Source organism: Elgaria multicarinata, chromosome 4, assembly GCF_023053635.1.
Source record: "Elgaria multicarinata webbii isolate HBS135686 ecotype San Diego chromosome 4, rElgMul1.1.pri, whole genome shotgun sequence".
NCBI classification, from domain to species: Eukaryota; Metazoa; Chordata; class Lepidosauria; order Squamata; family Anguidae; genus Elgaria; species Elgaria multicarinata.
Window position 1 is genome coordinate 79,555,832 of NC_086174.1, and position 23,197 is coordinate 79,579,028.

Here is a 23,197-nt window from a genome sequence, read left to right on the forward strand (position 1 = left end):
AAAGGATGGACTTAGGTGTGCAGAGGATTAGGCTATAAGCTTCCTTTTTTTAAAAAAAAAACACCATTCAAGGCAGTTTTATTTTAATTGTGTGTGAGTTTACAAATTGTGCTTTGGGCTAAAAGACTGGATCCACAATTGAGAGGGCGCTGGGCAAGGTATACTAAGATGGGCTTACCTGGAGTCAATGGGAGGCTGCAACATGGCAAGCAGTGTTCCTAGTAGCACCTGGTGACTGGCTGAATGCCCCAACAGAAGTAGCATTTTTCTGGGGCATTGTGGGGAATTTAAATGGAGGTTAGAACCAGCCACTTCTGGAAGGCACCAGGTTGGGGGAGGCTGCCATTGATCATCTAAGTGTGGGTGTGCCCCCATGCAGTATCACATCTGCACCAAGTCCGTGCCCCCATATTCTCCGCAGTATGAGGAAATCAGCTCTGCTTCGTCAGTGTTACATGGCGGAGCCAGACGTCTCAAGTCCAGCTTTCAGCGCCGGAAAAAAAAAAACGTTTTTCTGGATGGGGGTGGAGTAGAACCAACATCATCAATGGGAGAAGCTTGTTACCTGCCCCAATCTAGGCTCCCCAAGTTTATGAATGGAATGGAATCATCCACAATACTGGCTCCCCATGAGAGCACCCCAACAGCACAAATAAGCCACCACGCTCCAAAAAGTATTGCAACCAGTGCCAGTTTTGGAGTTAGCACTACATCAGAGAAACAAAGTAACACAGTTCCCAACTCTGGAGATGCACAGCTTTGAATTAATGCAGCTCCCTGTTCACAACTCTGGACATGTGCAGCTTCAGAGCTAACACAACATCAGAGAACAGAATTAACACAGGTCTAAGGAAGCACATAAACGTCTCCCAACGTGAACGCTAGGAAAAGGAGGGGTTGGAGTAAGGGGCAGCCCACGTCATAGCCGGGGCTCTTCCACACGTCGTTCTCGGGGCGCTTCCATCTGCCCCCAGTGCACCCCGAGAACGAGCGTGTAACTTGCCTGGTGAAGAGACGAGGAAGACACGTGTCTTCCTCGTCTCTTCACCAGGCAAGTTACACGCTCGTTCTCGGGGTGCACTGGGGGCAGATGGAAGCGCCCCGAGAACGACGTGTGGAAGAGCCCCTAGTCACAGGCATGCTCAGGATTTAATGTGGAGGCACAAGGGCACATTACAGAGTAAGAACTGACTAAAATGGCTCTCCAATACTGTGGCTTTTCCAGGCGGATGCGGCTGGTTGGGAGCATGCTGTCCATGACGTCATGTGTTGCAAACGCACTAATGATGCACCCCAAACCACAGGAACTCCCCTGTGAAGACAACTCCTGTCTTCTGCCTTTCAGGCCAGAAGGCAGAGAGGGCCTTGCAAGAGCATCCACCTTCGCATTTCCTATTGTGGTTTCCTCCTGCTCTTCTGGAAGAATGTGGGGATGTTCATGTGAATTCCTGCAGATTTTTTCATTTACATGTCGGCTATAACAGTGAAACACAGAGCTATTCACATTTCTAGTGCCATCACCTAAGGCAACTAGTGAACATTACTAGTAAAGCTCATTGGACACTGTGGGACTTACTATCAAATAAACATAGCAATAAAAACATTTTGTCCTGCATGAGAGAAAAGGGGGAATGCCTCTTAATGTATGCCATCTGCAGTTATTAAAAGCCCTTCTATTTTTTTAAAAAAAGTAGGTTAAATCCAGCTGCTCCAGGGGTGTAGTGGTAAATTGCTGGGTTAATTGGGAGGTACCTTTTTAGTTAGTGAAACTTTTTTTAATAAATGTTTACTCTAACCCCTCCTGCTTATTACAGTTTTCTCTACTTTCTACCTGACAGTTGGCATGCATTCTTCTTGGGTGGATCTTTAAATCTGTAGAAAAAAATAGTGCTGAAGACAACACCTTTCTGTTTTTAATAACCAGAATCCCCCAAATTCTGGCTGTTTCTCAGACTCAGAAAAAAAAGAGATGGCTCTCCTGAACTCTTTTTGCATAGCTGGTTGACGTTTCCTTTTTTCTTTGAAAAATCAGCATGTTTTTACTGAATGAGTAGGAGAAGGAAGTGCTGTGGCTGGGAAAGACAGATGCCGTGTTCTAGAGGAATGAGACGTATTCTGTGGTCCTTTTAAAAAATTATTTTGCAGGACCAGGCGGTTGCTTGCTTTATTAAGAATCCAGAGCTATGTCACTAAGGAGTACTTTGGAACGGAAGAAGATGCAGCAGACGTTAAGGGGAAGTATAGTTTCGTGGCAGACGCCCATCCCTTCTCTGTTCAGAGAAAACACTTTTCACTGAGAAGAACATAATGTGGGTGTGGACAAACCCAAGACACCTCTGACATCACCCTTTGTGGAATCGTTTCTGCGGAAATTGGTAGACTGACAAGACTACACCATCATGACTTTGCTGATATTTACAAAGCTGGTTATTTGTTGTAGTTCGCCACCTAGATATTTGATACTGGCATCTAGGATTTTGAAAACTGTATGCAGACCTGTGCAAGGTTGGTGCACAACCATCTGGTTCTGATTCTCTCACTCTTCAAAAAAATTGATGTTGATGTCTGCAAATTTCATATGTTTTTCTGACACTGAGTATGTGTATTCAAGGGTCTGTGTGTAGATTTTTATGTGTTTTAATTGTATTTTAATGTATTTATTTTTATATTATGTTTTAATCAAGATCCTATTTTAAATCTGGTATGTATTTTTAACTGTCTTGAGTACCATTTTTGGGGGGAGGCAGAAATTTTTCTAAACTCGAGGGAAGTGAATTCTGCAACAAAATGTTGCAGTGCGGAGTGCTTCTGTTCATAGTTCCAATTAGTCAGCCACACCCTCATCCTCAAAACTCCATTTTGTTCCCCTCCCACCTGATATTCTGTTGCTCCCACCCAACACACTGACATACATCAGTTGGTCAGTATTCCATTGCCACTGAGCATGCTCAGTCCTCAAAGGGCTGTTTTTGGAGTCCCCCTCCCTTAAAGTTTTTTCTAAAGATTTTTTTTTTGTACTTTTCTAAACCTTGGGGGTTTCCCTGAGCCTGTTGTGTGTTGATGGTGTCATTTTCAAAACGTTCAGGCTTGAACTTGGAGAACTGAAATTACTATTAGTATATATATTACACACAACTTTCTAATATATATTTACAATCTGGCCACAGCTCATTTGAACACACCCTTTCACCACTATTGTTGTTTCTGAGTTAATCTGAGGTTGCCTTTGCATGACTGGTATTGATAAAGTAATAAAATACTGCATCAGTATTTGCATAAATTATTATACAAACAAAGTCTCAAGAAAAAAACACATGTAAATGTTATGGCGGAACTAGCCTAGTCAGATTCTGACTGAAAGGAGAGAAATATAATGAAAACATTAAAAGAAACTCATAAAATACTACATAAAATTCTATAAATTGATTTTTTTTGGTGGGGGTCATTCCTAATTTTTTTCTGAACATCATAGCTGGATTAAAGTATGTAGAGGTTTTATAATATTTTGTATACTGTGTGTTTTGTCATGTTATTTGCTTGGTTTGTCATATTATGCCATTCCCACCTTTACCCACAATCCCACGTATAGACTGATACAGTCATAGGGAAACAGGCTCCCTTCTTCATCACAGAGCTCAATCTTGAGTTTTTCCACAAGAGAGATTGAGCGTTGTTGTTTTCATGGTATCTGATTTCCCTGTCATTTCCTGCCATGTTCAAGGCTGTGGAGAGCTTTTATGTAAAAAAAGAACAGGAACATGACAATCTGGTAAACCCTGGAATACCTTGCAAGTTTATCAGGGGTTCCAAAATGGCAGATAGGTGTCTCTGACAAGTTGTCCCTACTGTTCTTGCCCTGCAGTGTGAAACTACAGGGAGTGTTTGGTGTATTCTCAGGTTCATTCTATTTCATGCTGGGGAAGAATGAGGTCCAATAAACCTGGCCAGCACTCTGAGTGAACTAACTGCCTGTGGAACTTAGAACATGGCCCAGAATTTTCTGTGATACACGAGGTTCTGTGGTAAATAAATTTACATAGATAGGTTTTGAAAACATGACTTTGACCTGATTTGCATGATATGACAGCCCACCATGTCTTAATTCCATGGAGGCTGTTGGGTTCTGCCGGGCGCCCATGTGAGCCATTTTTGCATGGCACCCACAAGCACCTGACTTACTGTGTCATGTAAACCCAGGCAGCAAAGGTTGTTTGAGGCTTCTGAAGAACATCTTGCCCTGAGAAGATGCAATAAGACACATCTAGGTGAGCTGCAACCATCAAGCTCCTAGTGGTGGCCCCTCCCTCTTCTAAGTACCATTAGAAAGGCTTCTAAGGAAACATCTCAACCTGAGGGGATAAGAGAAGTAACAGATTAAGCTTGAACTGAATAGAAGAGAAACTGCAGAAGAGAAGAAATAAAAGTGGAAAAGGCCAGCCTACAAGGATGATAGATGCAGTGCAAACCTATGTTCATTTGGTTTATTCCCATCTATCTGGGCAAGCAACGCCACCGGGCTTGCTTTTTCGGCCTCCTCCATGCCAATCACTTTTCTTGTGTCTTGAGTCCTTTTAGACTGTAAGCCTGCCAAATTATTAAGAACATAAGAAGAGCCCTGCTGGATCAGACCAAGGGTCCATCTAGTCCCACACTCTGTTCACACAGTGGCCAACCAGCCATCGGCCAGGGATGACCAAGCAGAACATGGTGCAACAGCACCCTCCCACCCATGTTCCCCAGCAACTGGTGCACACAGGCTTACTGCCTCGAATATTGGAGATAGCACACAACCATCAGGGCTAGTAGCCATTGATAGCCTTTGCCTCCAGGAATTTATCCAACCCCTTTTAAAGCCATCCAAATTGGTGGCAATCACTCTATCTTGTGATAGTGAGTTCCATAATTTAACTATGTGCTGTGTGGAGAAGTACTTCCTTTTATTTGTTCTGAATCTCCCACCAATCAGCTTCATGGATGACCCTGGGTTCTAGTAATTATTGTAAGCTGCTGTGGGAGCCTGTTTGACTAAAGAATGGGATAAAAATACTTTGAATAAATAAATAACAATGTGGAACTTTTGTGGAAACATTATGTGGAATCTTGTTAACCATGTAACTGTTCTGGAGCCAAATAATGTGACCAGCTAGGCAACCTGTGGATCTACCAAGGGAAAGTTGCAAATGCCAAGTAGGGTTTTTTCTAGATGAGGCTGCATTGAGGAATCACCGTGGCTCATTCACTAACAATTCATGGGTGAACCAGACGAGGTTGTCGTCCTTTTGTAATCCACCCGTGTTTTACCAGTAATTCTCCTGACTTTTTGCTTAATGTGGGAAATTAGTTAAGGAGGGAAAGATCAGAAGGACTGCACGTTTTCTTTGATTGCGTGGACAGGAAAATTCAGAATGGAAGCAGGGTGTGAGATGTTGTCCCTGTGGAAGCTTGATGACATGTTGAAGATGCCCTACTTTTCTTGATTGTTTGCCGTGTATTTCCTGTTGTGGAGCCCTGTCCTGTAGCTCCTTCAAACTTTTCAAAAAGGCATTAGCAGCCACTTAATTAATTGTTCCTTCTGCTGCTTTACTCCTGCAATATGGTGCTGAAGTCACCTGCTTAACTTTATAGTTTGTTTGTTTTTCAGTTGCTATAAATGTATGTTAGTGATATTCCAGAAGAACAGACTTCTGCAAGGACTGTAAATTTTTTAAAATAGTAATTGTGTGAGTCAGCTTTGTGATGATTTGGCTGGGGGTGGGACGGGACTGAGAGTTTCTTTTTACAAAATAGAGAGAGGGAAATTGGTTCTGAGCTGCTTACCAGAAGGACCCCCTTTCTAGCAGCTTGTAGGGAAACCAAGCAGGAAGTTAGCAGATGTAAAAATAGCTGAATGCTCCATGTTTCTAAATTAAGGAATTCTGAAATACCACACTTCCATTAAAAATTGTGTGTTTTAGGAAAGTGATGTGTGCAGGCGAGTTACTCTCATCAGTGCACATGTCCAGAATGGAGAAGAAGTACTGTGGGTGAAGGGTACAAAGCAATGGGAGGGATGTAACCTAGGGTGACCATATGAAAAAGAGGACAGGGCTCCTGTATCTTTAACAGTTGTATTGAAAAGGGAATTTCAGCAGGAGTCATTTGTATATATGGGGAACCTGGTGAAATTTCCTCTTTATCACAACAGTTAAAGCTGCAGGTGCCCTGCCCCTTTTTAAATCTGGTCACTCTAGTATAGCTCCTGCAGCTTTAACTGTGGTGATGACGAGGGAATTTCAGCAGGTTCTCCATATATATAGAAGCCTCGTGCGGTGCAGAGCAGTAAAGCAGCAGTTTCTGCACTGAAACTCTCCCCACGGCCTGAGTTCGATCCCAGCGGAAGCTGATTTCTGGCAGCCGGCTCGGGTCGACTCAGCCTTCTATCCTTCCGAGGTCGGTAAAATGAGTACCCAGTTAATTGGGGGAAAGGTAGCAACGGCCGGGAAAGGCAACGGCAAACCATCCCGCTATAAGGCCTGCCAAGAAAACGTCAGTGAAAGCTGGCGTCCCTCCAAGAGTCAGTAATGACTCAGTGCTTGCACAAGAGGTTCCTTTCCTTTCCTTCTCCATATATACAAATGACACCTGCTGAAATTCCCTTTTCTATGCAACTGTTAAAGATACAGGAGCCCTGTCCTCCTTTTCATATGGTCACCCTAATGTCACCGGGACCCATTCTGTCATGGACCACTCCCCTCAGGTGGTGTGACAACTCACCATGCCGATGGATAAAAAGGGGTTCAGTGTGGATAGTGGGTTTCGAAACTGCAAGTTGTATAACATAACCAGGTACAGATGCCATCTAAACGTAAAAAAAAGGACTCAGTGTGGGGAAAAAACCCCATAATGTCTCCATGTTGTTGTGTGGGACCACTTTATTTACAGAACCCACAAGCACAAAGTGATCGATTTGACTTGGCCTTAGCTCATTTATATGCTGTGAAGAGGAAGCACTGCCAAAGCGCTGTGTACTCAAGATTCATTTTTTTATTTACTTTTTTTTAAAAGGGGGAGTCCCTGCTCTGCTGCACTTCCCCCTTCAAGTACACTTTTTGTTGAATAAAAGCTGGCATAAAGCAGCAGCTTAGATGCTATCTTCCTACAGGGGAAATGTTGCAAGATCTTTTTATCCCCTCCTTCCGCCCCACACACGAATTCTATGCCAGTTAGTGGTTCTTGGAATCAACTTCTAGAATGATTTCTCTCTTCCATCGCAACAGCTATCTTTGATGGCAGCTGAAAGAAGTCAGCAGATCAATTGAAAATTATCTCTTGAGCACTGAAGTTTAACTCTAGAATTGACTAGTGTATGTTTTGCTCTTCCTTGCAGATATTGCGGTGGTGGAGATGAGCGATGCTTTCCGTCAGCCTTCGCTCTTCTATCATCTGGGAGTCCGAGAGAGCTTCAGCATGGCCAACAACATTATCCTCTACTGTGATACAAATGCAGATTCCCTGCAATCACTGAAAGTAAGACATGGCCTTGTACAAAGAGTCGGGGGTCTGGGTAGGAGTGTGTGTGTGGGGGGATCTGTGAATCAGTCACACAAAAAACGATCATTATATTGTGGTAAAATCCTCCATGTCCACACAGTTCTCAGTATTGTTAATTATCATGCTTTAGGAGCAGCTGATAAAGGAGCTGAAGGTGGTAAAGGATCCAGGAGGTGCTGCTAATAAAACAAAATCAATTTCCGCCCCCCCCACCCCACCGCTGCCACACAAATCAACCAAGCATACAGCATTCTCTTTGGACAAGAAGAAAAATCTCTTTCAACCTTAAACTACACTCTGACCGTAAAGCCATTTTAGCAGTAAAAGCTTAACTATGTGATAGAAGAGAGTGTGTTAAAAGTAAAAGTAAAAATATATATGCTGTGCTAAGGCTGTGCTAAGGGGTGGGCAACTTTGGAGGGTCCAGAGATCATTTTTGCCCCCCTGAAGGCTGCAGTCCTGGTGCTGCTGCCAACAGCTGTCAACAGTGGGAAAAAGAAAATCAGTTTTCTGCCAAAATTCAACAGCAAATTGCTATGGAGTAGGATTTAGCTTCTTCTCAGGTTGCTTGAGAACAAGCTAAATGTGGCCTATTTAGTGTTCCATAGTGGTAAACTGCTGATTTTTTCGGCTGCTGTGAATTTCAGCAATGGGGTTTGGTGGGGACTCCATGCAGTCTGTGGGATTCATGGCACCCACCTCTGTGCTGAGTGAACCCTAACAAATCCTGTCTCTTTCCATGCTCTCTTGCTTTCTAGCAAGCTGCCTTTTACGCTCAGTGTGGAAAGCAGAAAGGCGAAATAGACAATTTAAAGAATAAAGTAAATATTCAGGGAAGGATTCCACTCGTACTTCACTCCATTATATTAATTTTCTTAGTTGTCCTTGTACCATTTAAGCATGCTGCTCGAAGTGACAAGCTGATGTGTCTTACTATCGCACTATAGCCATAAAATAAATTACATAAATTATATTGGATAAGAACAATTAGTCTCTTAGGGATAAGGATTTCGCTGCCCCTCCCCGATATTTATTAGGCCATTTCCCCAGCTCTATTATTATGTCAGTTCATAAATGCATGGGGGCAGAGGAAGCAACATTTGAACAATGCCACTGCTGTTGGTACGCCAGCGCTGGCATAATTTTACTCCAGCTCTGCAAGCAGCTGCACCAGCATAAATATTCAGGATGGACATATTAATAGATTTGTCAGAGTCGTTAACAAACACCCTTGCTCTGCATTTTGTTATGGATTAACTGCTATCTTGCTAACAGAAATTGGTACTATGTTCCCAACATATATAAACTAGGCATGTGAAGCTTTTCCCACTAGTTTATTTCCATGCCAGGAAAAGCTTCGCTAGGGATACTTTCAGAAGGAGAGCTCATGTTGCTAACAATCAAAAGGCATTATGCAGTCATTCAGTGAGAAAGGACAGGAGAGATAAAAATGGAAGACGATGAGATCTGGACTCCCAGTAAAATTCTGTGAATGAAGCAGGGCAATTGCTCAATAAAGGCCTCATCTGGAAGCACCCTTGCTTCATTTCCGTGGCTCAGCCTCCTGTTAAAGGCACAGTGACTGTACTTGTTAGTATCTGAATGCAAGACATATATCACATCTTTTTATCTCTAGGCCACAGATGCAGAATCTCCGGTCTGAGCCAAATGCAGGGCTCCTAGGGTCCCAATACAGCTCTCTGGGGTTCTCCACAAGGCCAGGCCCCCTCAACCCAATTTGGTTGTCTTCCAGCTTTCTACATTTTTCCCCATTCAAAAAGTTTTACTTACTAAGGCTTCATTCCTGGCAGTAAGAGCTTTAACCTAAAATACGCTGGTACTTTTCATCCCACCCCCTTTGCCTTTGGCTCCACCTACCACTGGAACGTAGCTCCTAAGAGCTTGTCTGAAATAGAATCTGGCCCTCAGGCTTTGCTATCCTTGCCCTAGGGAATGGACTCCCACAAAAGAAATATAAAATTCCAAGGTCCTAGGAAAGGAAAGGAAAGGAAAGGAAAGGAACCTCTCGTGCAAGCACTGAGTCATTACTGACTCTTGGAGGGACGCCAGCTTTCGCTGACGTTTTCTTGGCAGGCCTTATAGCAGGGTGGTTTGCCGTTGCCTTCCCCGGCCGTTACTACCTTTCCCCCAGCTAACTGGGTACTCATTTTACCGACCTCGGGAGGATGGAAGGCTGAGTCGACCCGAGCCGGCTGCCTGAGAACCAGCTTCCGTTGGGATCGAACTCAGGCCATGGGGAGAGTTTCAGCTGAAGAAACTGCTGCTTTACTGCTTTGCGCCACACGAGGCTTTCCAAGGTCCAAAGTAACGTTTAAACCATTCAGAGTTCTTTATTAGTTAAGTATAATTTGGAATACATACAACAGTTATTTATAGTTGGTTCTAACTCTCATGTGTATCCTTTTGTTTATAGGAAATTATTTGCCAGAAGAATAATGTAAGTATGCTTTTAAAAACAAAACGAAAATAATAGCTTCTCTGATATAAAATTCTATTACCAATATATTTGTTTATTGTCCTGTGAGTTGTCTGAAGGTTTCAACATTATTTCGCTATATTTTCTGGGGCACAGCTATCCCATGCATTTGCTGTTTCGTTCATACAAGCAAACACTCTTGATTCTCTCCTCTCTCACACCTCTCACCCAATGTTATTCTTACATTTTTCCTTCTGGGTGCATTTTAATCTAGTTTTGCATTCCTGCTCCTGCTTTTGCAAGCTCTGTACAGCCTGATAAGTTTCCTGCTCTTATAGGTGCTGGCAACTGATAGAATGCATATAGCTCCCATAAGGCATCCTAGCCCTTATACTTAAGAAAAACCCTGGTGACTGGACCTCCATGTAGTCCAGCCTTTGGTTTCTAATGGAGGTCATCTAGATGCTTCCCGGAAGCCCACGAGCAGGCAGTATGTTGTCCTTCCACATCTGGTGTTCAGAGGTATTCTAGACATTCCATTTAGCTAACATGGCTAAGAGCCATTGACAAAGTTATCCTCTATAACTCTGCTTCGGCCCTAATATCTATGGAGGGGCCATGTGCATTAGTCCCATGTGCTCCACCCTGATGTAGGGGTCCTGATCATGGGGAGGATTGTAACTGTGTTCAGCTGAAAGCGCTTACAGTTCCTCTTCAGATCTTCTCGTTCAATGTTGTAAGGTCAGGGTGGAGAGGGTGGTGGCAAGCACATAAAATCCCACAGGCCCTCCAGAGATACAGTTTTATGACACCTGAATTAGACTTGTGAATTAGTTTAATCCCCCTTCAAAGCCATATAACCTAGTGGACATCTAAGTCACCCAGTGATTAGATAACTGCCATCTCACCTAGAGGTCTTGCTCTCATCTAATAAGATCAAACTCCATAAGTTCGTTACACGTTTTGTGAAGAAGTATGGTTTTCTGGCTCGCCTGAATGGCGATTGGAGAACGGGCTGGTTATATGAAGAGGAGAGATGAAAAAGGAATATATGTTTGAGAGTATATGTTTCCTCAGGCTGTCCTATTGCCTTCAAACTCAGGATTTGTTGGCTGGGAGGATGCTTTGCTTCTTGGTTTTACACCTTTGTTTGGCGTCACAGTTATCACATGCTACTTTCCCAGGCATAGTTAATTGACAGTTACAGCCTAGGAAGCTTAGTAGCGCAGTTGGGCAGGGTATTTTTGTTTCTCTTTTTAAGTATTTGATGGCTACATAAAAAAAAAAAAAAAACATATCAGGAACAGGAAATGTGTAAGGAAGTGATTATACGTTAGAACTGGGACAAAGAAGGCTTCAGGATGTTTCATTATATAGAATAGTCTAGAGATATTGAAATTTCTGGGTACTGTCAAAATCAATGAAAACTTTTAATGTGCTCAGCCTCACAGGAAAAAGAAGAACCAGCTAAACTGATAGTCTTTCTCTAGGTGCCAGTCATAAAGGTTTGGTGTCTATTCCATCTCTGGTATCGCTTCTGAAGTCTTTCTGCCTCAGATTAAACCAGTTTTAGGAAGGCAACCAACTTTTCATTTATTTTAAATTATGATTTATTTCACACCTTTCCATTCATTGGCTTTCCCCAACCTGGTCATCTCCAAATGTGTTGGCCTACTACTCCCAGCATTGGAATGCAGGTTGGTGAGGGCTCCTGGCAGCTAAGAGTAATAAAACCACAAAATAATAATAATAATAATAATAATAATAATAATAATAATAATAATCATCATCATCATCGAGGCAGGGAACAACAATAAACGATAAATACATAAAACTGAATTAAAACATAATATACATTGTTAAAAACATCCTAAAAACATCTTTAAACATTCTAATATAATGTTTAAAAGTGTCAGTCCAGAGGAGGAACCTTATGAGAGCTGTGTCACATTTTACGTGGCAATCGCGTTCGCTTCAGCTGTATCCGAGTTCTATCAGGGTTTCATCACCAGGCATGTGAAGTGTGATGGGCAGGCATGCTGGGAATCTGTGGCCAAATGTTTAGGAATATTTGCCCGTGTCTGTGTGTGTATAAAAACATGTCATTGCAGGGTCACTGGAGAAGTAGCTTTTAATTTGTAGTAGCGAAAAGAGAAATAGGGTTGCAGAGACTCAGACGGAGTTCACGCAACATGCTAACCAAGACTCAGTGGGTTCAGACATCACTTTAAGCCATGAAGGGTTAAAAAGCTACTCACAGTAGCTTATTTTCAAAATAAGCTATTGTTACCACCTACACGATCAGACAAATAAGTTACTGTGCACAGTTTATGAACCTACTGTGCGTAATCTGAGTCATCCACCCTCACCTGTCTTGCTGCAGTTTCCCCACCCCAACAGTGGCGCTTTTGCTTCCATTGACAACATGGCAGCAGCCTGTTTTAACCTTCCACAATATCCCAAGGAATGGGGAGAGGTGTGGGGTAATGTACTTACTAGTGTGTCATTTTTGTGAACCGCCCAGAGAGCTTCAGCTATTGGGCGGTATAAAAATGTAATAAATAAATATAAATAAATAAATAAATTCAGCGCTTCCAGCATCACCTAACTTAAAGCGCTGGAAGTATGCAGCATCGGGACAAAACTTCACGCATAGCCTCTCTGAGCTAAGAGGCACCCAATGCACCATCAAAACCATGCACAATACACACAAAGGAGCAAAAACCACATATGCACCAAAAAGGGGGTGGCGTAAATAAACCCTTGGAAGTTTGCAGGACAGGGGCAAAACGTCATACTCCGCCTCCCCTACTTGGGAAGCACCTGATCCACTTCACCAATTCAGTTTTCCCAACACAGGATAATTCCTCGTAGGAAAATATATTTATTTGGAAATGACCCAACTAGTGTGTCATAACATGAACATCCATAATCAGCACCTTGTTCTGTTAATGGGCTGAGAAGGTGGTGGAAGTTATGTATACACAAGCTGGAGCATGATCAGAGCAGGGCAATGAGGATGATCAGGGGTCTGGAAACAAAGCCCTATGAGGAGAGACTGAAAGAACTGGGCATGTTTAACCTGGGGAAGAGAAGATTGAGGGGGGACATGATAGCACTCTTCAAATGCTTTAAAGGATGTCAAAAGATCCTGGGCCAGGATCTCTTCTCCATTGTCCCAGAGTGCAGGACATGGAATAATGGGCTCAAGTTACAGGAAGCCAGATTCCAGCTGGACATCAGGAAAAACTTCATGACTGTTAGAGCAGTACAACAATGGAACCAATTGCCTAGGGAGGTCGTGGGCTCTCCCACACCGGAGGCATTCAAGAGGCACCTGGATAGCCATCTGTAAGGGATGCTTTAAGGTGGATTCCTGCATTGAGCAGGGGGTTGGACTCAGTGGTCTTATAGGCCCCTTCCAACTCTACTATTCTCTGATTTGAAAATCAACAGTTGCAATGTGTGACAAACCAGGAGGATGGGGAAACACCAGGCCGTGGAGCAACATCATGAGGCCCCTTGCTTCTCCTCTTGGGGTATCCAGTGACCTGGGTCCCATTTCTGCAGGCTACTCCTGCCAGAAAATTAAGTAAGCTCCATGAATTGGGGGGCTTGGCTGCTTTGTGAAGAGGACCAAAGGCCAGGAATGAAGATGGTGGAGGCAAGGGGGAAGGGAATAGATTTAGCTAGCCTATTCCTGCCTTATCTGTGACCTTTTGCCACTCGGCTTGTGTGTCTGTATGTCCCTGTCTATCTGTCCTCATAGGTAAGCTATCATTGCTGAGTGGCAAGTAAGGAGAGGAGGTAGGAAAAAGAGGAGGGGATTAATCCATGCAGGCTTCCTATGAGTATAGATTTTCTCATGTGTTGCCTCATGCATCAAAAAGATACTTGAGCCAAATATTTATTGGCTTGAAAAGACTGTGTGTGTTTGTTCCATTTCTCAAAAAATTATTCTGAGAAATGGGAGGTTGTTTTATTTGTGTGTAGCACAGTTTCACCATTAATCCATGAAGCTACCATGAGATGACGTTTCCCTAGAAGTTCCTTGCAACTACTCCCTGTGTGATGAAATCTGGTATCTCCCATGATAGAGTAAGGGTTATTACAGTACCATGATGGGGAACATGATAAGTTTATTACATCCAAAGCAATTGTGAGACTTGGGCAACTGATGAAAGAAGAAAAGGCATGAAAGATGAGAAAGCTTATCTAAATGTTAATAATTTTGCTGGTCTTTATCTTATTACCATTCAGTTGAATAACAAAATGTCCATTTTTTCACTTATAAAAGTCCCTGCAATATATTTGTATTCATTCCAGTATTAGCAACATGTTGAGTTGATTGCTGAAAATTATGAGATAAATGAGCTTAATAATATGTTCTAAATTTTGCCATCTGTTATGATTGTTTGAAAAAGAAAACCCTGCAGAGAAGTCCTTTCAGCAATAAGTCTGATGCAATATGGTTATTATGGATGTTCTGAGAGAGGGACAAAACAAGGGCTGTAGGAAGAACAACTGATTCATCACAGCCATCAATTTGGACAATTTTCCAATCAAGCTAACGGAGAATATTTCCAGAAAGACATAATGAATGCTGCAAAATTACAGCATTGTCATGATAAAATAGTGATCGGCTCTGTAATGAACATATATCAGCTCTACCAGAGCTGGCAGGATCTTTATAGCTAAGGAAAGTTGTGACTATTGCACCAGAGGAAGTTTAGAAGTAAGTCCCACTGCCAAATTTCTTTCCTAATTTCAACCTTTCACTCTTAAGTAGGTCATAGAGTCTCCCACCTTAATGATCCAGCTATTTATCAGTGTAATAAACTGCTCTCTAGGATGTTTATTACTAGTGAGCAGACCTGACCACCTTTAGAATGGCCCTTAGTTTGATACAGCAAAGCCATCAAGCAAACTTACAAAACCTGTCAGAATGCATCCACCCTGCCCTTTTTTGCATTTTGTCACACTAGTATAGCTCCTGCAGCTTTAACTGTTGTGATGAAGAGGGAATTTTGCCAGGTGCTGCATGCATACAAACAACACCTGCTGAAATTCCCTTTTCAATACAACTGTATTGAAGATACAGGAGCCCTGTCCTCCTTTTCATATGGTCACCCTACCCTATAGACCCCTGACCATTACATTTCCATGAGGGATAAATGCATAAAACTGTGTCCCTCAGCATACTTATGTACCCTGGCTTCAAATTGTGTGGACTGCAAAGCTATATGTTAGTTAGGAAAGCCTGCCCATAGTGGCTGAAGATGTTCTGCAGGCTTCAACCGCATGGACACATTTATATTAATTCAAATGAATCAATACATTTAAAAACAAAATATCCCCAAGATACACACCTCTGAGATCCCCTTAGTATGCATGCTGAGTTTCAGGTGTCTAGGTTTCACAGTCTTGGTGCTATGACACAGATGGATGGACAGACAGACAGGCATCTTCTTTTATTATTTTAGATTGATACAGGGAGCCTACTCTACATCCGACAAACATTGGATACCACCCATTGTGGTGCCAATTACCTGATTATTCATTTCTATTTTGAGTTTAAATGTTTTATTATTTTCTAATACACAAACAAATAAACACATAAACATTACAAAACATAAACTCAAACATCAACATAGAAAACATAAAAAACATACACAATTAAGATGGACTTCCGATTCCCTGCACAGCAAAGACTATGTAACAATATTTTCTCTAACTCTATAATTGAAAAGAATTTCTCTCTTTCATTTTAAAATTTCCCCCGATTTTAAATGTTTTATTATTTTCTAATACACAAACAAACACATAAACATTACAAAACATAAAATCAAACTTCAACATAAAAAACATACACAATTACATTTCTATTTTGTATACGTTGATGGTTTTAAATGCTGCTCCTATTTCTTTTCCTTATGATTCTGTTGTTAAACTGTATTTTATTGTTCTGTGATTGTTAGTTGCCATGTAGATCTGTGTGAATGAAAAGAAGGGACATAAATGAGCTAAATGTAAATATCCAATGTCATATCGAGCTTGCCAAGGGAATCTGTTCAATTAAAAAATGTTGTTTAAAGCTTTATGAGAATTACATTGAATATAGGTTATGTTGTATATAATGTATTTGATTTAATAAGGTATAACCCCACGTTATAATTAGTTTGGCTAACCACATTTTTTCCTTTCTACAGATGTGCACTGGCAACTACATATTTGTTCCATATATGATAACGCCCCATAACAAAGTCTATTGCTGTGACAGCAGTTTTATGAAGGGATTAACTGAGCTGATGCAGCCCAACTTTGAACTGTTGCTTGGGCCAATATGTTTACCCTTGGTTGACCGTTTTATTCAGCTTTTGAAGGTGGCACAGGGCAGCTCAAGGTAAGCATTCTCACCATATGTCTTCTTCTGCAAAATGCACACAGCCAAAACCTGTCAAAAAGGGGTGAAACCTATATGTGTACAGCAGATGTAACAAATGTAGTATTTGATAGCAGCACCCAAGGGATAATAATCTGGGTGCACATATCTGTACAGGTGTCAGGGATGGACAATTTTGTGAGCCTGGGTGGCCAGATTCTCACTGTCCAAGCTTTCTGAGGATCAGGCCAGGACTTTCCTTAGATGATATCATTGCAGTTTAGCTGGGTCAAGTACATAATCTCATCACTTCAAAGACTCAAGAATTTAGCAAGGGTACCAGAAAGATCAAAAAGCAGTCTGGGGGTGGGGATGCCTCTTCAACTTGTGCTCCCATTGGAAAATGAGAGGCATCTTGGCAGCTTTCCAGAGATGCAATGAGTTCTGGGGAGACTTCTCATTCCCCAATGGGCGAAGCACAAATGGGAAAAAGAAGTACACAAGTCCCCTCCAGCCTTCCCATGCAGAACTGTGAATGTGAAGTGTTGTTGTTGTTTTCTAGCAGGCATCCACCCATTCCAGAAATGGGGAGGGCAGCCTGCCATGTGAGAGCAGGAACAAATGTTTCACGATCTGACACGGTGAGAAAGTGGTCAATGCGAGCTGTGGATTGCCTACTGGCTGCCCACAATCCTTATTCTGACCATGGGATGTGGTGTAAAATATAGTAAAGAATTCCAATTATTGTGTTGGTAGTAATAATGCTCAGCATTTATGTAGAACAGATGTCCCAATCTGGTGACCTCCAGATGTTTTAAACTACAACTCCCAGCATTCTTGGCTATTAGCCCTGCTGGTTGGGGCAGATGGGATTTGAAGAACAAAATATCAAGGGGGCACCAGGTTGGGGAAGACTAATATAGCACTTTAAAATGTATGTACTTCACATACATTATCTTCCATACAGCAACCTTGCGAAGTAGGCCAATATTATCCATTATTTTAGAATGCGCAGTTGAAATTTGACAATGCAGCGGCAGTAAAAAAGATATGATTCTCCTTTAAAACAAAGCACTCCTGACTGTAGCATCACATTTTCTACACCGTTTCATCAGTTAGGCCCATATTCCTGTTTCTCTTTGGCAATTGATATTTGCAGTAGCAGCACCTGTACCTGATTGTACCGATTGCTGTACAAACAGCCAAGAGGATGTCCACTAATGTACAGGCTTAAGTTGATGACTTCTTTTCCATTCTAGCCAATACTTCAGGGAGTCTATCCTTAATGATATCAGAAAAGCCCGTAACTTGTACACAGGGAAAGAACTAGCTGCAGAACTGGCAAGGATACGACAGCGGGTGGATAATATCGAGCTTTTGTCTGCTGACATCGTGATAAACTTGCTGTTATCTTACAGAGATATTCAGGTAGGATCCTACTGTTTAATTCAAATGTATTACTTCTGTCATCTTTGTTTTACCAACACACTGCTTTTCAGTAACAAGATGATTAGTCTATTGTTGCAGTGTGCAAGGGCTCCTGTTCACTGTTTCCATCAACCCGGTGTGCTTTTCCACAATATTCCTTAACATTCTTCCTCCCATCCAGTTTTCTAACCCCCTTCCCATTCTATGGCCACTGAGCACACTCATTCCTGAGTGGGGGGCTGTTTTTGGATCTCTTCCCCCCCCCCTTCCATTAGGTTGTTTTCTCCTAAAAGTTTTTGAACTTCTGTAAATCTTGGGGTTTCCCTGAGCCTGCTGATGCCACCCATTGTGTGTAAAAACACCATGGAGTTCTAAAAACACCATGGAGTTCTAAAAACACCATTGAGAAACATGTCTGAATTGAGCCACCACCTCAGAAAATTCTTAAAGTAAATGCTTGGCCATTAATGGATCTTCAAAGAAAAACAAGCATACAGGGAGCTCTGAGTAAATGGCTCTTATGTCAGCATTTAGGTCTTGTTGCAGAATGAAAGCACTCTTACAGTTGCCAGATATAATAGCAGAACTTTGTTACCATGGCAACTTTGTGCATATGCCTAGGCCTGTAAAGGCGTGGTTGAGTTCTGAATCTTTTTTACGCCATTATATTATGCATATTGGGGAATACTGGGTAAGCGGAATAGCCCAGGACTCGAAAGAAATTATGTGGGGGCATTCCATAAAATGCGAGCACTTTTGAGCTCCCTTTTTTGTTTTGCTGTAGCACTCCATAAAATGGATCAAAGAATCACTGCATTTGATGCTACATATGTAGCTATAGGCAGAAGACGGTGTTTCTTTCAGGTGTCCTGGGGCATTTGCATTGTGCCTCTGCTAGTGCTTGGGACTCCAACCAATATAGACATGGCACACTTTCATGTCAGAATAAGACCTGGGAAGTTTATCCTTTTTTCTCTTGCTTGTTGTAAGGGTTTAAATAAATTCCTTTATTCTGTTTCTTGGAAGGATTATGATTCTATTGTGCAACTGGTAGAGACATTAGAAAAACTTCCAACATTTGACTTGGCTTTGCATCACCATGTGAAGTTTCATTACGCATTTGCACTGAACAGGTAAGAACTTTCCCTCCTAAAGAAATTCTAATTTGTTATGTTGATTACATATAAATCACTCCTTGAAATATTCCTTCTCCACAGGCCTGAAGCATTTTCTGTTTCCTGTCAGAATTTATTGTCCAACCAAATCATATCTCCTCTACCCTTTCTTCCCCACTGTGTGAGTTAGATTTGGATTTCGATCTGCGTGCCAAAGAGTATTTAACTTTCCTTTCTGCACATGATTAGGAAAGCACTTTGACCAAACAGAAAACATGAGGAGTCAAATGTTGGTTGAATGGTCCATAAAACATATGCAAAAGCATGAAGTGCAAATCAGAATGGTTCTGCCAGGAAAGGATGGGTACACAGTTTGGCAGCATGCAGACTGATGTATATGTGTACATGTCTAATATTAGCTCTTCTGGTTTCAGATGATATAACAGATCTTCAAGCTAGGCTGGAGAGGCACAAAATGCATACTTTCCCCTAAAAGCAAGGTAGAAGGGCAAGAACATAGTCCTTAAAAGCTATTTCATTTTATTTCTTTCAAATGAAGATGCCTCTGATAGACGATTAATATGGTATACATGATTTAGAGTTGTTTGCATATATCCTTAGAAGTCTTTCGACAGGGTGGCTGCTTATTTTGGATGTTAAAAAAAACACCACTGGAAATAATTTTGCTACTAATGGCAATGATGGCACTATACTAAAACGTAGCTTGCTTTAATTGAAAATCACACTGTGCATCCCCTGACCTGAAGACAGACACTTTCGAACTCCCTGTCTCCTGTTGCAATTCTGCCATTGTTTCCTGGGGAAGTGCCATTTTATTTCCCGTAGTGTTGTTTATGGTGGCATGCATGAGAAATAGGCAGAACAAAAAGCAGCAGCTAAGTGATTATGACTACAAGAACAACTGAAGGGACTCTGAACTTGTGCTATCTTTCTTATCAGATTTGGGAACTTTAATTTAAGAATTTGAAGTGGCCCGATTCTGGACGGTTTTTGTCTTCCTCAGGAACTTCCCTAAGCTTGCATTCATAGTCTGTTTTTCTTGTGGCTGTTGCATCCTGCTGGATTATAATTTCCCGGGGCTTTAATGCTGCAGGCAGGAGCTTCTTCCTTCCCCTGACTCAGTGTTTTGCCCTTTTGGCTTCCTTAGAATACTTTAGAGGTAAACTACTTATTATATGCAAATGTACATAACAAAGCTCTAACTTATTTTTTTAACTACAGAGCAGCAAAGCAATGAGAGGGACAGGATATGCTTAATACTTTCCTCACAGGCTTTTTTCTCACTCAGAATCATCCCCAAAGGTCTTCCTTTCCTGCCGTGGGTTTCTAGATGCTTATTTCTCCTCATAAATGTGCATCTGGATATCACAAGGGGTCTGATTTTTATTTGGAAAAATTGCCAGCCTGGTAGGGCTAAATTATCTTCCTTCTTTCCCACTGCTCTCTGCTCATAATTACAGTTTACTAAGGTTGCTGTTAAGTCCAAAACATCAGGGATTTGTTACACATATGTGTGTTTAACTTGTAGTTTGCCAATAAGATTGCTTTACAATAGGGCTTTATGCCAAACAGCAGGTCTGGTTCTAATTCTTAGCTGAAGAGTACCCTCAGTTGCCTGTGGAGCACTCATTTTTAAAATATTTACGTACTCAAGCACAGACTAAATGTTGAAAGCAGAAGTTAGATATGTAGAACCTGTTCCTAGGAGGTTTAGGGAAAGGCTTGAAGTAATACAAAATGGAGTGGTGATAAGGCAGCAAGGAAAGCCACATAGGAAAGGGACTAAAATGGGACATTATTAGTGGGAAGCAGATGCATGACTTCATGGTGCTTAATTCTGCAAGCTGAACACCGTATGTGTGGCAAGCACATTGCTATATAAAGTAAGAATCACCATAGTATTTCTGTACAGCATTTATGAGGCAACAACAGTGTGCTTAGCACTATATAAAAATATATAAGTCACACCAACCCTGTGTAGGAGGATGCAGACTAACTGATTATTTTAAAATGTTTTTTTTTAAAAAAAAGAAAAAAAAAGAAGGGAAATTGCCTGGCTTCGTATGGGCATAAGAAAGACTGCTTTGTACTAGCAAGTGCTGAAAAGGAGAAGGAAAGAGTTTGTAGAAGAAGTTGATTATGAAGAAGGGTTTAAAAGAGAAGACAGATCTAAATAGGATGAGATGTGTGTGTGTGTGGGCAAGCAAAGGTGACAAATCAATGGAAGTGGATCAGCCAGTTCATAAGTTCACCTGAGGTAGTACTCAGTAAACTTGTTTCACTTGATAAGTAAGGTGTTCATACGATAAGAAAGTTCTAGTTGTGGTCTGTGAGCCATGATAGCTTTCATAGACATAATCCATGATCTGATATCATTGGGGGTTATGTCATGATGTGTATACCCTTGCAGAAAGGAAATGTGGAGTGTAAGAGGCTATGCATCTGAGAGGCTGTAACAGGAACTGAAGGGAATTTTCCGAGTATCAGTAAGAGAAGGTTATATTTTTAAAAATTGTATCCTGAAGACTAGAAAGTATTTCAAGTTTTTAATATTAACCACCCCCTTTGGACAATTTCAGATAAGAATAAGACTTGTTCTGCTAATTTTTCACATTAAACAATGGATCATTGCCTTGACAAACATGAGAGGGGGGTGGTCATGAAGTTTACTGCTCGAAAGCAAACCTGCTGTGAACCAAGTGACAGATGTATCTTTTAGCATGGTTACAGAACATATGTGGCATGATATGAACCCCATATTAAGTGTATCTTTCGCCAACTGTAGCCATGTTAAATTACTCATGCCAGTCAGTTTGCCAGATGAAGGGGTTATAGACAAAGAAGAGGAAAATATAGTTAGGATAATGGCAAAATGCAAATTAATTGTTTTCCTTCCCTTTGGGCATTTTCAATATTGCTCATTATTTTCAAAGCTGAAATGCATAGGAAAGAACTATAAAATATTTGTTTGCTGCATTGCTGGGAGGAAAATGGGTGAGGGACTGTTCTAATTTCTTGTACATATAGCTTCTGCAAGCTCTGCTGACTTGCCTCGTCAGGAAGTTTCTAACACTGTCTGTGCTCCAGCAGGAACTCAGCATTCGAACAGGGAGAAGCTTGCAGTCCCTAATGCAACCAGAAAAGAGCCAAACGCTTGTTTCTAGGAAGAGGCCTGTCAGCGGAGCTTGCAGAAGGGAATTCTGCTGATCTGCCCCCTTCCAAAAATTAGCATTTAGGGCTCGTTTCTGGGGTTAATTTATGAAGCAGATCTATCAGAATGGGTAGTGCATGGGCAGTGTTGGATACTGCCCAACGTGTTGAACAACTATGTAAACCAAGTGCTGGTTCACACGTCACGATAAGCCATGCTTAAAACAAGCTGTGGTGGATTAGTTAATCGCTCACTATGCCATGCTGTTGCTGACGAAAAATCAGCTGCTCTCTGGCTTGCCATGATTTGTTTCCCCCTTTGTTCTCCTGCCCGCTTCCGGATGTATCCCAGAGGGCTTTGCAACACAACTCCTCTATACTCTCGCTGTGATGAGAGCCACCCCCTGCCCGGCTTTCTTGCCTTGAAAATCACCTGCATTGACATTTATTTATGCCATATCTTCAGAGTGGAGGGGGGAGGGTTTACCATTTTAGAATGAGGTGACTGAGGGTTTTCTTTTCTTTAACACTTAAAAGAAAGCCTCTTTGGCTCGTTTCTCTTCCTAGCGCAGCTATGCATGTAAGTGTGATTGACTTACCTCTGGGTAAGCACGCATGCCCCGATTCAGGACAGTGGCAATTCAGGAGGGGAGATTTAAGCTTTTCCTCCTCTGGTTTGCATGCCAAAATTCCCTCACCACCTCCACCTGTGGGAAATGTTTTTGTTTTTTAAAAAAGACTTTTTTCTTTTTTTTAATGTCCCCTAGCAGGGATGGGGGGTGTTCAGCATGAAGACAGGAGGGCTAAAGCTAAAATTTCCCCTCCCAAATCACCATGGTCCTGAACTGGTGGTGCGTGTGCTTACCCACAGGTAATTTAATCACACCTCCGCATGTAGCTGTACTAACTTGGCTTACAAGGGGATAAAGCCAATTGCTGTCAAATGAACTGGCCAGCTGGAGAAAGTGGGGCAGAGGGCATTGTGAGGAGCAGCTGGGTTTTTCGCTGCTCTTGCCAGGTGGCTCTGTAGCCTTTTCCAACAAAAATCATGCACAAGCCACCCTTCCAGGTTCAGATGTCACAACAAGCCGCTCTGAAAACAAGCCACCCTAACAACTCATCAACGAGCTATCG

At 41.8% G+C, this 23,197-nt stretch overlaps 1 protein-coding gene across 2 annotated transcripts in view; it reads left to right on the top strand.

Moving 5' to 3' along the window:
- The window catches only part of MAP3K5 (mitogen-activated protein kinase kinase kinase 5), a 111,706-nt gene that overhangs the window by 24,125 nt on the left and 64,384 nt on the right, over window positions 1–23,197 (top strand). For both annotated transcript variants that reach the window (XM_063124621.1, XM_063124622.1), the window contains exons 2-6: window positions 7,367–7,506; window positions 9,965–9,988; window positions 16,177–16,370; window positions 17,609–17,777; window positions 18,804–18,910. In XM_063124621.1, coding sequence (XP_062980691.1) covers window positions 7,367–7,506; window positions 9,965–9,988; window positions 16,177–16,370; window positions 17,609–17,777; window positions 18,804–18,910 — 634 coding nt within the window. The remainder of the gene's footprint in view (window positions 1–7,366; window positions 7,507–9,964; window positions 9,989–16,176; window positions 16,371–17,608; window positions 17,778–18,803; window positions 18,911–23,197) is intronic.